This window comes from Choloepus didactylus, chromosome 15, assembly GCF_015220235.1.
Source record: "Choloepus didactylus isolate mChoDid1 chromosome 15, mChoDid1.pri, whole genome shotgun sequence".
Classification (NCBI taxonomy): Eukaryota; Metazoa; Chordata; class Mammalia; order Pilosa; family Megalonychidae; genus Choloepus; species Choloepus didactylus.
Window position 1 is genome coordinate 47,824,589 of NC_051321.1, and position 16,758 is coordinate 47,841,346.

At 35.6% G+C, this 16,758-nt stretch overlaps 1 protein-coding gene across 2 annotated transcripts in view; it reads left to right on the forward strand.

Annotated features, from left to right (window-relative positions):
* The window catches only part of PRKG1 (protein kinase cGMP-dependent 1), a 1,297,582-nt gene that overhangs the window by 199,214 nt on the left and 1,081,610 nt on the right, over positions 1-16,758 (forward strand). For both annotated transcript variants that reach the window (XM_037803756.1, XM_037803755.1), the window contains exon 2: positions 10,729-10,895. In XM_037803756.1, the coding sequence (XP_037659684.1) occupies positions 10,729-10,895 (167 nt within the window). The remainder of the gene's footprint in view (positions 1-10,728; positions 10,896-16,758) is intronic.

A 16,758-nucleotide genomic window follows, 5' to 3' on the forward strand; every position in this document is an offset into this window, starting at 1 on the left:
CCCTCTCTGTATTAATATCCTTTAATATACCCATACTGATTCTCTTTAGTACTGAACCTTTCTCCAAGTCTCTCTGTCCTTTCTTTGTTTCTCTGTCTGTAGGGCTCCCTTTAGTATCTCCAGTAGGGCAGGTCTCTTGTTAGCAAATTCTCTCAGCATTTGTTTGTCTGTGAAAAATTTAAGCTCTCCCTCAAATTTGAAGGATAGCTTTGCTGGATAAAGTATTCTTGGTTGGAAATTTTTCTCATTCAGAATTTTAAATATATCGTGCCACTGCCTTCTTGCTTCCATGGTGGCTGCTGAGTAGTCACTAATTAGTCTTATGCTGTTTCCTTTGTATGTGGTGAATTGCTTTTCTCTTGCTGCTTTTAGGACTTGCTCCTTCTCTTCCGTGTTTGACAGTGTGATCAGAATGTGTCTCGGAGTGGGTTTATTTGGATTTATTCTATTTGGAGTTTGCTGGGCATTTATGATTTGTGTATTTATGGTGTTTAGAAGATTTGGGAAGTTTTCCCCAACAATTTCTTTGAATACTCTTCCTAGACGTTTACCCTTTTCTTCCCCTTCTGGAACACCAATGAGTCTTAAGTTTGGACGTTTTATTTTATCTACCAAATCCCTGAGGTCCATTTCGATTTTTTCAATTTTTTCCCCATTCTTTCTTTTGTTCTTTCGTTTTCTGTTCTTCCATCTTCCAGGTCATTGATTCGTTGTTCAACTTCCTCTAGTCTTGTACTATGAGTATCCAGAATCTTTTTAATTTGGTCAAGAGTTTCTTTAATTTCCATAAGATCATCTATTTTTTTATTTAGTCTTGCAATGTCTTCTTTATGCTCTTCTAGGGTCTTCTTGATGTCCTTTATATCCTGTTCCGTGCTCTTCTTGATGTCCTTTATATCCTGTGCCATGGTCTCGTCGTTCATCTTTAATTCTTTGATTAGTTGCTCTAGGTACTGTTTCTCTTCTGATCTTTTGATTTGGATGCTTGAGCTTGGGTTATCCATATCGTCTGGTTTTTTCATATGCTTTAAAATTTTCTGTTGTTTTTGTCCTCTTGGAATTTGCTTACCTTGATAGGGTTCTTTTAGGATTTGTAGACCAATTGAAATCCTTATCTCTAATTTGTCACATCTACAGCTTCGTGGAGTATACTTTCTCTGACTAACCAGCAGGTGGCGTCCACGAGCCACCTGTTCCCCTCAAGCCAGTTCTCCCCTGCTTTGCCTCTGTGGTGAGTGGGGGAGTAAGTCTTGTGGGGTCCAATTGGTGTACCAAGCTTGCGTGTGTAGTTGGTGTTGTCCGCCGTGTATAAGGGACGTGTGTCTGGGCGGTCAGGGAGAGGGGGCGGCTCTAACAATCAAGTCTCCCTGGTGTTCCTGGAGTTTTAAAGCTGCTGCAATAGTCTAATCCTTCAGTTCAGTCTTGCCACAGTTTGTCTCTGCCACTGACCCACAAGTCCTTGGTATTGGCGTGTGGCTCCTGAGACTTGTGAGTGGGTCCCTTTTCCAGGCCTTGCACCCCCTGGTCCTCTGTTGGGGGATGACTGTGCTATGTCACAGGTGAGTGCCGTCCCCGCAGGGTGGTTCTGAGCTGCCGGTCTGTGTAGTGAGTCTCCCAGTCTGCTGAAATTATGTCTGAATGGGGCTTGTTAATTCACACTGCTCCACCTTCCCAACTCTGGGACAACCAGCTAAGGGTGCAGGGAAGGCCCATTCCATGTCCAATTTTGTGGTGTAGGTGTGTTATTGGAAGCACTTCCGTCACACTGGGTTGTCTGGGGCAGTTCTGGGCTATGGGGCTGGCAATGGGCAGGAGTGTTTCCTGTCCACCAGGATGATGGCTCTGAGCGGACACCCCCCTTTTCTTGGGAAGTTGTGGTGTTTAGTGAATTTTCTCAGCCACTGGATTATTGCCTTTTGTCTCAGAGCTCTCTTAGTTCTGCTCTTGTCTTGACCTGCCCAAATTGCAAGTCTTTGAGGCTTTCTGTATTGGGCTTCTTAGAGTAATTGTTTTAGAAAAAGAAAAAAAGATTAAAAAATAAATAAATAAAAGAGGGCCCTCCTGGCAGCTCTAATGGGTTATTGAAATGCTAAGAGACAAAGCAATTAGGGCTATTAAGGAAAGATCAAGGGGGCAGAGAGATCAGTTTTTCTTCAGGATTTGCAAATGAGCCTCAGGGCCTCAGCTCTGCCCTTCCCTTTTCTATGTTCACCAGAACTCCAAAAAGCCTCCGCTTTTATTTTTGAGTTTGTCTTGCTGTTTTTTGCTATGCCTATCTCCTCTCTGCTGTGCTGGCTGCTCTCAGATTCTCTGGTGTCTGGTCTCAGTCTATGTATGGTTGGAGTTTGGATCAGTAGAATGAGTTTCCAATGAGAGCTGCCACTGCAGTTCTCCTGTCTCCTTCCTAGTGCTGACGGCCCCTCCTCCCACGGGACTGAGCCTGGCAGGGAGGGGCGTGGGTCCCCTGGCTGCAAAAACTTACAGATTTCACTGATCTCAGCAGTTCCACATTTTCATGAGTGTTGTATGAAGTATGCTGAATGTCAGATTGCTCTGCAGTGTCCAGTCCACGCAGTTCCTGGCTTTCTACCTACTTCCCTGGAGGAGTAACTAAAACATACACCTCACCAATCCGCCATCTTGCCCTGCCTCCATGTCTATTAGATTTTCATATCAGGGTAATACTGGCCTCAGAGAATGACTTTTGAAATGCTCTTTCCTCTTCTATTTTTTGGAAGAGCTTGTTTAGAATTGGTGTTAATTAATTAATTCTTCTTTAAATGTTTGGGAGAATTCAGCAGTGAAGTCATCTGGACCCGGGCTTTTCCTTGTTGGTTCCTTTTTGGTTATTAATTCAATTGCTTTAATTATTGAAGATCTATTCAGATTGTCTTTTTCTTTAGTTGGTTTAGAGAATTTGTGTCCTTCCAGAAATTTGTCCATTTCTTTTAAGTTATCTACCTTATTAGCGTACAATTTTTTGTAGTATTTCTTTATAATCCTTTTTATTTCTGTAAGGTTGGTAAGAATTCATTTCTGATTCTACTAACTTGAGTCTTCTGTCTCTTTTTTCTTGATCAATCTAGCTGAAGTTTTTGTCAATTTTGTTGCTCTTTTAAGGAACAAAATTTGGTTTCATAAATTTTCTTTATTGTTTTTCTTTTCTCTATATCATTAATTTTGAGTTTATTCTGTATAATTTCCTTTATTCTAATTCCTTTAGGTTTAATTTGTTCTTCTTTTTCCAGTATCTTATGGTGGAAAGTTAGGTCAATGATTTGAGATCTTTTTTTTTAATGTAGGTATTCGTAGATACAAATTTCTCTCTAAGCATTGCTTTTGCTGTATCCCATAATTTTTGGCATGTTGTATTTTCGTTTTCATTCATCTGAAAGTAGTTTTCAGTTTCTCTTCTGATATCTTCTTTGACCATTTGGTTACTTAAGAGCGTGTTTAATTCAATTTCCACATATTTGTGATTTTCCCAAATTTATTTCTGTTATTGATTTCTAATTTCATCCCATTGTGACTGGAGAACATACTTTCTATTATTCCTATCCTTTTAAATTTATTGTGGCTTATTTAATGGCCTAGAATTTGATCTAACCCAGAGAACGATCCATGGGTGTTTCAATAGAATAAATATTCTGCTGTTCTTATGTGTTCTGTAAAGAAATCTGTCAGATCAAGTTGGTTTATAGTGTTGTTCAAGTCTTCTATTTCTATTTTAATCTTTTGCCTAGTTTTTTTAAATTAAATTCAGTTTTATTGAGATATATTCACATACCATACAATCATCCAACGTGTACAATCAACTGTTCACAGCGTCATCATATAGTTGTGCATTCATCACCCCAATCCATCTTTGAAAATTTTCCTTACACTAGAAAGAATCAGAATAAGAATAAAAAATAAACGTAAAAAAGAACACCCAAATCATCCCCCCCCCATCCCACCCCATTCTTCATTTAGTTTTTTGTCCCCACTTTTCTACTCATCTGTCCATACACTGGTCGTCCATACACTCCAGGGAGTGCAATCCACAAGGTTTTCACAATCACACTGTCATCCCTTGTAAGCTACATTGTTTTACAGTCATCTTCAAGAGTCCAGGCTACTGGGTTGGAGTTTGATAGTTTTGGGTATTTACCTCTAGCTATTCCAATACACTAAAACCTAAAAATTGTTGTCTATGTAATGCATAAGAACGTCCACCAGAGTGACCTCTCAACTCCATTTGAAATCTCTCAGCCACTGAAACTTTATTTCGTTTCATTTTGCATCCCCCTTTTGGTCAAGAAGATGTTTTCAATCCCATGTTGCTGGGTCCAGATTCATCCCCGGGAGTCATATCCTGCCTTGCCAGGCAGATTTATACCCCTGGGACTCAGGTCCCACGTAGGGGGGAGGGCAGTGAGTTTACCTGCTGAGGTGGCTTAGCTAGAGAGAGAGGTCTTTTGCCTAGTTTTTATATCCATTATTGAAAGTTGGGTGTTGATGTCTCCAACTAATACTGTTGAATTTCTATTTCTTCCTTCATTTCTGTCAGTTTTTGCTTCATGGTATACTATTATTAGGTATGTGTGTATATATATAATTTATGTTTATAATTATTACATGTTCGTAATGGATTGCCCCTTTAATCAGTTATAAAATGACCCTCTTTATTTCTATTTAAATTTTTTGCTTTAAAATGTATTTTGTCTGATATTAGTATAAACACTCCATTTATTTTGTGGTTGCTGTATTCATGCTATTTCTTTTTCATTCTTTAAATTTCAGTCTATTTTTATTTTCATATCTGAAGTGTGTATCCTGTAGACAATGTATCATTTGCTCTTTTTTTAATCCAGTTTGACAATCTCTGCCTTTGATTGGATTGTTTAATCCATTCACATTTAATATTATTATTGATAGAGTTTGATTTATGTGTGCTAATTTCCTTTTTGTTTTCTATGTGTTGTGGCAGTTTGTTGCTCTGTTCTTCATCTACTGCTTTATTTTGCACCAAGTGAATATTTTCTAATGTAGCATGCTAAATTCTTTAATTATTTTTTCACTCTATTTTTTTGAGTTATTTTCTTAGTGGTTGTTCTTGGGTTTACCATACATATCTTTATTCATCAGAATCAGCTCCATATTTATACCAACTTAATTCTAGTGAGCAATAGAAATCTATTCCTATTTAGCGCCATATCCTTTCCTCATTTTGTGGAATTATAGTATACACTTTACATCTATACGTGTTAAAAACCTGACAACACATTGTTATAATTATTACTTTATGTATTTTAATGTCTTTTAAAGAAGCTGATGGAAAAAAGAGAACAAGTATGTAATTATAGCTTTTGTTACAATAACCTTCTTATTTACCATTTCTGATTTTCTTTATTTGTGCCTGTGGATTTGAATTACCATCTGGAGCCATTTCCTTAGCCCAACAGAGCATTTCTTCCAGCCACCACCTTTGTGCTGTTATTGGCAGTTATACTTCTATATGCTATTGTTCCAATAATACATTATATTGTGTGGTAATACTGGGTCCCCGTATTCTAAGTAGTACTGCACCCAAGGTAGAATCTCTGTCTCACTAGTAGGGGCTGATAATAAGAGGGAACCGCACCTCTTAGCTGCACTCACCTGGGATTTGACTTCAGCAATGGGTAGCTGGGGACAAGATGATCAATGCTAACATACTGTTCCTCCTGGAAAGGTAGTTCACTGACTGGGAACTGGGGGAGAGAGAACCCTGTGTTTTTGGTTTTACCATCTTGAGTGGGGTTTTCGTCTCACTGATCTGGGAGAGGAGTGGTCTTGGTTCGAACACCACAGTTCTCACTGAACTTAGCAAATTTTAGTAGCTTTTATTGAATAGATGTTTCTTCTTTTGCTGTACACCCTTAGGACCATTCTAAGATATTTAAATGTTTGGTTTTTAAAAATCATTTTTCCAATTTCACTGCAGAGTGAGTCCAGGAGTTCCTCAGGCTTTCATGCCAAAAGTCAAAGTTCTATTTTATTTGTTCTTTATGATTGATTAATTTTGTATAAATCATACCTCTTGTAATCCTTCACTGACTTCTCAAGGCCCTTAGAATGAAACAAAACCCCTTATCAGAGCCTTCAAGGTCTTATGTGACCTGACCCTGCCTAATCCTGTGATCTCATTCTCCTAACCGGTGCCTTGTTGCCCATTGTATGCTCCAGCCACATAGGCCGCCTTTCCATTCCTTGAGCAGGTCAAGCTATTCTCAGTTCTGGGCTTTTTACCTGTTGTTTTCTGTACCTAGAATGTTCTTCCCCATGATCTTTGGTGAAGCTTTCTGACCACCCACTCGCAACCAGCTTCCAACACTCCTTGAAATAACAGTTCTGCCACTTAGATGTTGCTATCCTACTATGTGGAAACACTAATGTAGAATATCTTTTTACAGGGTTGAGAAAACTAATGAGGATTTGTTTATTACTAGTGAATACTGCCATTTCCCTACACTCACCTAGAATTGTCCATTTTAAATTATGATTGTGTAAAAAGACAATTTATTTCAGATAATCCTTGCTTCATTTCAGGAGTTTTCTATGCAGTAAGTCAATGAGGAAGTGGACTTTTCACTTAATTTTTCTGAAATGGACAGCTCAGAAGAATTATTGCAAATCTTGGCATTAAATTATCTGAGGATATTATACAATCTAATGAGCATTTAAAGAAGAAAGGAAGATTATCAGGTTGGGTCCAACATTTATAAATGAAGATATGGTAAATTTTTAGGGTGTTAGAAAAGTATCCAGTGGTGTGCTGAAGATAGTTCATATCAGCTCAGGCAAGAGTTGCTTGTTAGATTTCCAGGAATTGTGTAAGCCAGTTGATGTCACATTGCCAGCTTGAAATTGGGCATGGTAGTAGTATTTATACCATGGAAGTTGACAAATGCTACAACCCGGGGCTTCTACCACATTCCCCCTCCTACCATATCCCCCCTGCCATAGCCAGTTTACTAGCACACTGCAGTATATGACCATTAGTTCAGAGGCTGTCAATTTGATGATAACCAAGGTACTTTTATGGGTGTTTAGATTTAAAAAGTCAGAAGTTTTGGGTATTTAAGAATAAAGTTTTTTGGTCTTTTTAAAAACAGATTATTTTACAGAGGCAGATTAAAAGAATCAAAAACAGGATCACTATATTTGCTTCTTATACCTCCCACCACAGGCTACTGAATTCTTGTAAAAGATTTAAAAAAATACTCTGGGTTAGAGCAAATATCCACCTTCTGGAACTTGTGATATTGTCTTTCCTTAGCTCCCACACTGGTAACACAGCTCAACTGATCTTATATGCAGCATCTATCTTAGTTACAGTGAGAGTTTTAGACCATTTCCTCAGAGAAAGAGAAACAGTCAAAGGAGAATTGGCTAGAGGCCTTGTTGATTATAGTCTATAATGTTGGAGTAAGTGGAGGCAGAATGGGGGTAGACCTAAATTAGGGTTCTCAATGGGAGAAGACTTAAAGGAACATTACATGAAAAGGCAGGGCTATAAGTATTACTCACTAACAACAATATCTTCAGATTGTACTGTATAGATGGTGCAGGATTTCTAACTTTGAGGGCAGAAGCACAGATTACTTGTGTCATTTATTGGATAATACCTCTATGAGGGAAATAAGTGATGAGACATAGGCCCTATGCAGATCAGTCTGTTTTAAAGGCATACATGATAACTTCCAGGATGTTTCTTCAGAGATCCAAGATTAGATGTCTCCATCAAAAATGAAATGTGAGAAGCAGGAAAGAAATGTGAGAAGCATACCCTACCCCCCACTCCCAAGCACTCTATGATAAGCACCTGGAAATTTTGAATAATTCTAAGGGATTATGTTAGGCTTCACTGTTTCATCTTTTCTTATGTCTTCATAAAGAAGTCAAGATTACCATTAATGACAGGAGAGAAAGTGGCTTTCTTCAATTGTCTTTGCACTAAGCTAATTATTTTCTTGGAAGGTGACTTCATTTCCAATCTTACTGCATTGGTAGGACTTAGATCTTTAATGGAACACTATTAATATGTCCAAAGGACAAGTTATCACCTGTAGCTGGGGGTTGACAACATTGAGCCTTTATTAACTATGTTAGAACTATGAACCCATTGGATGGCCTCACTCTCTGACTCAAATAAATAAAAGAATCTTTAGTAAAGAGAGAATTTAATACAATTTGACCAAAACTAATTTCCCAAAGGCCATATAATTCCTGGAGATATTCAGGAACATAAGCTAAAACAAAAGATCTTAAGGGTCAGTTTAAAAGTGCTGCTAATAGTTGAAGTCTGGGATGGTGGAAATGATTTAAAAAGCAGAACTCACAAAAGTCATGGATCTGGACAATTTTATCACCTTGATTTAGATTCAAGAGAAACAATTCTGCCTAAGGAGAAATACAACATTGGCAGGCAGGATTAAGAAAGCAAGAACAAAAACAAAACAAAACAAAAACACATGTAGCTAAAGATTCCTCTCAAGTTCAGTTAAAGTCTCACAAACAGGATTTTTAAAATAGAGACTATTCTGAAGTCCTTAACCAAAGGCCATCCATCACCATAGTTCTATTCAGTGAAAATTCCTGCTGTTCATATTTAAAATTGAAGCCATATGAAAAGGAATCAACTGATAAGATTAATATTTAATATACCAATAAGAATCAACCAGTATTAAATATCTAGTCATTAATTTACTGACCAATAAATTATATTTGCATTTTTACTTTTCCTCATGACACAGTTGCTTTTCATAATCTACCTTTAAAATTAAAAAAAATTCACTACAATAAAGCTTAATCATTGTAGAATATTTTGTAAATACAGAAGAATAGAAAAAAGAAGTATTATAATTCTGTCACTCAAAGTCAACCAGTGTCAACATTTTATGTAATTTCCTCCTGATATCTGTTTCAAGTTGCAACTACCCCCTGCTAGTACTGCTATAGCAACTAATGTTAGTACCACCTTGCTGCCCACCATTTATTGAAAGTGACATTATATTGTTAACAATCTTCACATATATTCTTATTAGGTTGGTGTTTTTTTAAATAGTATTTTACAGATGATAATATGGAAATTCAGAAAATTTAGACAACCTCCTCAGGGTTTTATAGGTGATTGAGTTAGGATTTGAACTCAGATATATCTAATTTCACAGACTGTTTTCTTTAGTTTTCTTTATATCCATTCTTTCTTGCCCTAAAAACAATTTTGGATCCTGCTTTTTCACTTAACAATAGTATAAGAATATCTCCATACCATTAATGCTCTTCATAAACATAATTTTAATTGCTTAATTAATTAATTAATTAAATTCATAACAGTTCATTCAAGGAATATTTTTCCTATTAGTAAATTTTCAATTGTTTTCTTTTTTATATATACCTATTTTTTTTTAATTTAAAACTAAATTTGTACAAACATAATGTATGAGTACTAGGCTGGTTAGACTGAAGTATAAATGAGAAATCACTCAGAAATGGGAAGAAGTAATGCTATAGTCAGTGTATGCACTACTCCAGGTCATTTCTCTGAAAGTGACTTGCTAGGTAAATTTAGACATAGGCCAGCTTGTTGTTAAATGTTCTTTTAAATTAAGACTGTAATATATAAAATTCTGAACATATTGTCATCTTCTTTTTTTTTACTAAGGACTTTGCTTCCATCTGATCCATTTTCCCTCCTCCAACTGTATTCTTTGCTCTTCCTGACAAAATATTTTTTGATGTATCTTCCATTTTGGTTTTTGTACTCTTAGGAAGTTATTAAGAGTTCTTGCCCCTGGAAATCAAAATATCACCATCTTTTACACATATTTCATGCAAAACTTTCTTGTTAAACACTAAATTCCATTTATAGTATTTGTAAATATGTTCTCCATTGCCTTATTGAATTTAATCCCATATCTAAATCATGTTGCATTAAAACATCTTGTTCTGTAGAGTTTTATCTGGCTGGCTACCTCAATTTAAGATGCTCAAAGTAATAACTATTTGCTGAGGAATGAGGTGTGGAGAAGGATTTATCACATTTCTACCAGTTAGTTGTTTTGAATAGCTAATTAGTAATCCGTTTCCTATAATTCTTTTTATTAGAAATACTTCTTGAGCACATACCCATGTTATGATTGGCATCATGATAGAGACTGGGCATACAGTAGAGAAAAAATTAAGAATTACCCCTTGCCTTCATGTAGCATAAAGTGTAGTGGAAGAAACACACACAAAAATAAGTAAACAGATTGTGTTTCACTGTAATTGTGTATAGTACAATGCATGCCTGATGCTTGTTTATAATACAATAAATGTAACAAAGTGTGTGTTCTATAAAATGTTGTATTTGGTCGTATTTTTTCTAAACCAGATTACACACTTCGATTTAAGATGTTTGTCCAAGGATTTTCCCACAATTTTTTTTGCGGTTAAAAAACTAAAACAAAATGGAATTGTATGATTTTTAAAATGTTTGTTGTTCATATAGTCATTAAATCATACTTTACTTAAAGGAAGATGTCTCCGTGCCTTTCCTGCTGCCATGGAATTATTTTGTTCTCAGGTCTTTAAGAAAATTATTGGATTCCTAACAAGACAATGCATTTGTAATATGCCCGAGCACTGTATGGCTCTGCTAAACCTCACAAACTTGAAATTGCTCATCAGACATGCCAGTAAATCTTCCCTCTCTCGCCATAGGTCCAAGGATCTCATAAAGGAAGCCATCCTTGACAATGACTTTATGAAGAACTTGGAGTTGTCGCAGATCCAGGAGATTGTGGATTGTATGTACCCAGTGGAGTATGGCAAAGACAGTTGCATCATTAAAGAAGGAGATGTGGGGTCACTGGTGTATGTCATGGAAGGTATGGTTCATAACTCTGATTCTCTGACATTCAAATATTTCCTTTACATCTTATCAGCATGCACACAGATGGCTATGTATTACTTTTGACAATTCAATTTTCCCTTCTTATGTTAAGAAACAATTTGAAAATAGGTGAAACACTGCTTGATATGGTGGCTGACTAATTTGTATGAAGTGTTCCTGTTTAGAATATTAATATGAGACTCTATAATTTTTTCACACATGGGAAAACAACCATAATATGAAAAAGAAATGCTGTTAATTAAACTGAATAATGCTATACACTATCAGATCATTGATTGAGCTCACAAGCTTCAAGGGAAGCTTGAGACTACGGGAAGTATTTTTTGATCAGATAGTTAAGGTGTCTTCAACTTTAACTTCCCTGCTATGATGCTTCTGTAAAAAGACAATGTTTTCATTGTGTTATATGTATATGCTAGAAGCAGATCATAATGGTTGGATGGCATATTAGCTGCCTAATTAATGAGTGATGGCTTGTTTCATAAATCCATGTATCTTGCACATACTTAGATAGAAACTGCTTTGAAAAATTGAGACACACATTCTATAAATGTGTTTTATGCCTAGGTAAATATTCATAATGTTTATCTGTATCTTGGAACTACAATGGCACGTTTTTCCTTTTATGGGATGAAAGAAACCTGAAATAATGACAGAATCAGTTGAGAAGAAAGGAAGTTCAGAGATGTCTGCAATATAAGATAGTTGGTGTACAAAAATCACTGTTGGTTTTTTGAATGGCAATTAGTGATGTACTCGAGGCCTTTATGGCAGAGTCCTAAAACAGTCAAGTTATAGGTCATTAAGGGAAGGGGTGACATTGGGCAAGTCACTTAAGTTCTCTGAATTTCACCCATCTGGTTTGTGAAAAAGAAGATACTCTTGTTTTTGCTGTTCACTGATGGTGAACTTCCTCCCAGGAAACATTTAGCAATGTCTGAAGACATTTTTGTTGTCATGCTGGGTGTGGAGAATGCTACTGGCCTCTAGCAGGAAGGGCTGAGGATGCTGCTCAATAGGACGGTTGCCCACGACAAAGAATTCTCTAGCCCCAAATGATATTAGTGTCAAGGTGGAAAACTCTGCTTTCTGCCTTCCTTATTTGGCTGCTATGAAGTTAAAATGAGGCAATTTGTATGAATGTTTAGTATAAACTATAAAGCATTATAAACATGATTATTTCAATTAGATACTTGACAGAAGAAAAGAAATGTTCTTCAGCATTATTCAAGTTTTAAGTAGTAATTTCTATTGTTTTCTTTTTCCTTTATGGTTTTCATCTTTTGTGTCAACCTTGTAAACTCCTTCTCCAGGCTAAAAGGATATAAATATTCAGCTAGACTTTCTTCTGGCAAAACACAAAACCCAGTAAACAAGAACATAAAAAATACATACTTGGCAGAGAATTGCAGGGAAAGGAGATTAAATTATAGGGCAGGGGTATATGTGGGTAGTAAGCAGGAAGGATGAGGAAAATTGAAGAAATATATAATGGCCAGTTAAAGAGTATAAAGTATAGAGGCAAAATATAAGGAACTTCTAATAATTAGAAACCAAGTTGAAAGAATTTCTGAAATTATAATATGTCAATGGCTTTATATGATCTGATTTTTCACATTTGATTGGCAGGCATCCTTTTAAGAACAAAGCTATTGTATAAAGCAAGGTACACTTTCACTTCAGCTATTTCCAAATGCTAATTATTGGAAAGCAGATTTGCAAACAACTTTGTAAATCTTTTCTTAAAAAAAAAAAAAAAATTTACCCACGTCATCCCTGGTTCCTAGGACTTTTGATAACCACAACTTTCCTAGTTATATTAGAAGAAGCTTAGAAATAATAGTTAATATATATTGAGAATTTAGAACTATACCCAACACAGAGAGCGTACTTTTTTAAACACTTTATATGTATAAAATTCATTTGATCCTTAAAACACTCCTGTAAGCTTGGGGTTAATAATTACGATCCCCATTTTATAGATGGGGAGTCTGAAGCCCAATGAGGTTAAGTAGTTTGTCCAGGTCTTCCAACTAGCTTGTAGTGGAGTCAGGATTTAAATTCAGTCAATATTGTTTCAGAGCCCAAGCTTTTAATTAGGGGACTATGTTGTTTCCATTGATAAAGATAAATACACTAATTTTTTTCTCATTGCCTTAAGGTAACGAGTACATTTTTATAATTTTCTCTTTGGTGCTGTATTGAGTAAATAGCAAGTTGTCTTATTTAAGGTATTTTTAAAAAGATGGTTATAAGTAATATATCTATATTCAGTCATGGACTTAGCAATGTTGCTGTTGATTGCTTTTGGTTAAACTAACTAAAATGACCACATTTTATAAATTGGTGGCAATCTGTCTGTAAGCTATTATTCTAACCAGCTCAGTCTAACTTTGGCTGATCTTTTGCTAATACCCTAAGTCAAAATAATGAAAGAAAAAACACTCATTAAAATTTTTATGTGTTTTAATTTAGGAAATGTCTCGTGTAATACATTTTTTCCAACACATTCAATCTTCTAAAAATTTAGATGGAAATTGTTCTTGATATTGACAGATTCTTCTTCACTATGAATATTAATATTTATAAAAAGTATACCATAGTATCAATGGATGAACAGGCTATAAAGGATCTGTCACCTTACTAGCAATACATTCAGCCAAACACCCAAAGAGTTCACAAGGAGAATCAGTCCAATTTTTCCTGTCTCTCTTTAGTTAAATAAAGTGTTCGTCGTAAAATGCTTAAGTGGTTTTTTTTTCTTTTTTAGCCTGAGCAGTGTCCCAAATGTTACTGCATACCTAAATGCCAATTTTTTTTTTTTTTTTTTTTTTTTTTTAGCAAAAGAGAAGGGGCATACGGGAAGACTAACTAATTGGGATGACTGGGGAAAGTCATCTGGGAGTAGAATAAGGGTATATTATCATATATTTTCAAGCAAAATGAGTTGTGTTACTCTCAGAGACTTACAGTTGCTGGTTAATAAAAGTTTCCATTTCAAATTTTGGTAAGAATAGTTTGCAATTAATTTCTTAAGGTAGTACTATAAGTAGATTAAGTTATTTATGGTTCTATTTACTTTGTAATTGTGTTTTCAGATATAGTGATGACTCTTAAAAATAATTGAAGACAGTTTATTTCCTTAGTCAAATAGAGAGTGACTTAATGATGATTTAGCTTTGTTAATACCCTTATGCCCTTGCTTTCCTTTTTTATCATAAAGACGAACCTCAGTCCACTTCCACCCAAAAAAACCACCAAATTCTGATTTTGTGATTTAGAATCGGTGATGTTTTATTCCTTGGGCATCTGAGTTAATAGTTTAGTATTAAAAATATCTACGTTATGTCCATTATAGTGGTTGATTTACTCAGAGATACTGCTTTTGTATGATTTCTGTGATCTTTCATTGTGGTAGCAGATAGAATACATTGTATTTAAATAAAACGTCAAGTGTTTGTTTAGTGTTCTTTGACCGTTGGTTGTTTAAAGTTGAACTTTTAAATGAAATTATCAATGTTTCTTTCAGGAGGTGTTTGTTAATGATGGCTTTTATTTAGTACTTGTATGCTAAGTACTTGATTCTTTTCTAGGTATATAAATTTTTAATCCTCACAGCAACCCCAAGAGATAAGTATTATGTTATCTCTATGTTAATAGGTGAGGAAACTGACGATGCCCAAGACTATGCAACCTAGGCGTTTGGATGCAAATCTTGTCAGTCTGGCTCCGGAGCCCACATACCTGACAATGCTGCCTTTTGAAATACAGATTGGAAATACTGTCGTTCATATTTATTCTGTTGATCCCACTTTGGGGAGCCCATGAAAGATGCACATCATTAAACCATAGGATAAAAACAAAATGGTTTTATTATTTGCAAGGAAAAAGTAGAACTCAAATAGCAATAGTTCATAAAAAAGCAATCCAAAACATTTCCTATAAATACTTCTTAGGCCCTGTGCATCCTCTGAATATTTAAATGTTTACTGACCCTCTCTGTAGATCATCTAGCATCTGTTCCTCTCTTATTAGTTCCTTTTTTTTTTTATTGAAAGAATGACTGTGTTTTGGCACATTTCTTAGTCCACCTCTGTGTCCTTATTGCTTAGGATTAAAGTTTACCAAGTACCTTAAAAGACCCAGTTTTCGTCCAGAATTTATAGCATTGATTTTTTTCTAAGGAGGAGCAGTTCTTTCAACTTTTCACACAATGGAATCTTTTAATGGAGATTTTGCCAACTACCTCTAAGTGGTCTGTGATTAGTGATATGACTCTCAGTGACTCATCTTACGTTTCCTTTGTTATTGCACTGAGTTTTCACTTATATTTTCTGAAGACCCGTCATCTGCTTCCTTTTGCCCTGAGTTGATGCCAGATCTGCCTGTTAGGTTCGACATGGACCTGAGTAGCACTAGTCACCATCGTCAATAGACTTACACAAGTATACCTCATACTCCAAGTTCCATTTCCCCACAAAAAAACATTGTTACTGTCTTTATATAAGTAGTGAAAGCTGACATTCAGAGAGGGATTTTATATAATATTGAACATTAATGATGAGCCTGACCATAATATTTGGTGTTCCAAGCACTACCTGAGGGTCTGAAGTAATTGAATGAGTTTTCATGTGAATCAGCTCTCACAGTAAATCTAACATGAGAGTCAGATTATTTTATTCTCAAAAATTAGGTGTTGTCTTTTGGCCTTTTGAGCTTCTCATGTTAATCTGGAAGCTGTCTTGGAACAGTTGAAATATGAACACACTTTAAGTTCTTTTTTGCAATTCCTTTACAGACCCAGGCTTACAATGTTAATGTTAAAGAGCAAGCTATGTACAACTTGCATAAAAGCTACCCACATTAATTTATAAGAGGTTATCACAAAGAGAAGCTGGAAGTATTAAATATGGACATTAGAAAACATTGGAATCAAAGACAAGGAATTGAGATATTTAGATGGCACATGGAGTAGTGTATGTTTTCGAGTGCCAAGCTTCAAAAATAACTTTAATATACTTGATCAAGTCCAGGAAGCATGACATATATTTAAAAGTGTTGACAATATTTAATCTGTAGATGGAAGGTTTAGGAAGAAAGGATAACAGTTTTTAAATGCTGAAAATACTGGCATTTAAAAAGGAGATTATTCTGTATGAATCTACATAACCATAGAAGGAATGTAAGTTATAGGCTTGTCTACACTGGGTCAGTTTGAGAATCAATATTATGCTAATTAAAAGTTTCCAAAAATGAAATAAGCAGCCTGATGTGATGGCAAGAACCCCATCTCAGGAGGGATTCTAAAGGTGACTAAATAAATATCTGCTTAGAAAAATTTCCTGTGAATGAAGGAGGAGTTCCTGGTGGCTGAATTGTAATGAATCTCCTATCCTTTCCATAAAATCCAAGATTCTCTGATTATGTTGGGCTGTGAACCAATGCTCTACAAGTTAACATATAAAAAAACCCAGCCCTCAAAAGCTTTCCTTTTGAAAACCCACAGCCCCCCAGGAACTGACCAGATTGGATTTCCTGTAATTCTTCTGCAAGACACTTGATTATCCTGTTTGAAGGCAGCTCTGGGAAGAAGCAGTCTTTACTAGTTGTAGAAGGCATAAATCTGCTTTGTTTGGCTGTTTAGAGTTAAGGATAGAATGTGATTAATGTCTAGTGTAGTGCCAACTAGTGTCTTTATTTCGGCTATTATGCTTGACAGATGAAATCTGATAGAATGAGAATTAACTTCTAGTGAATACCTTCATGTACAATGTGAATTTTGGATTTGAATATTTTTGTACTTTATATAAATCTATTAATACTTTGTGTTTTTCTGA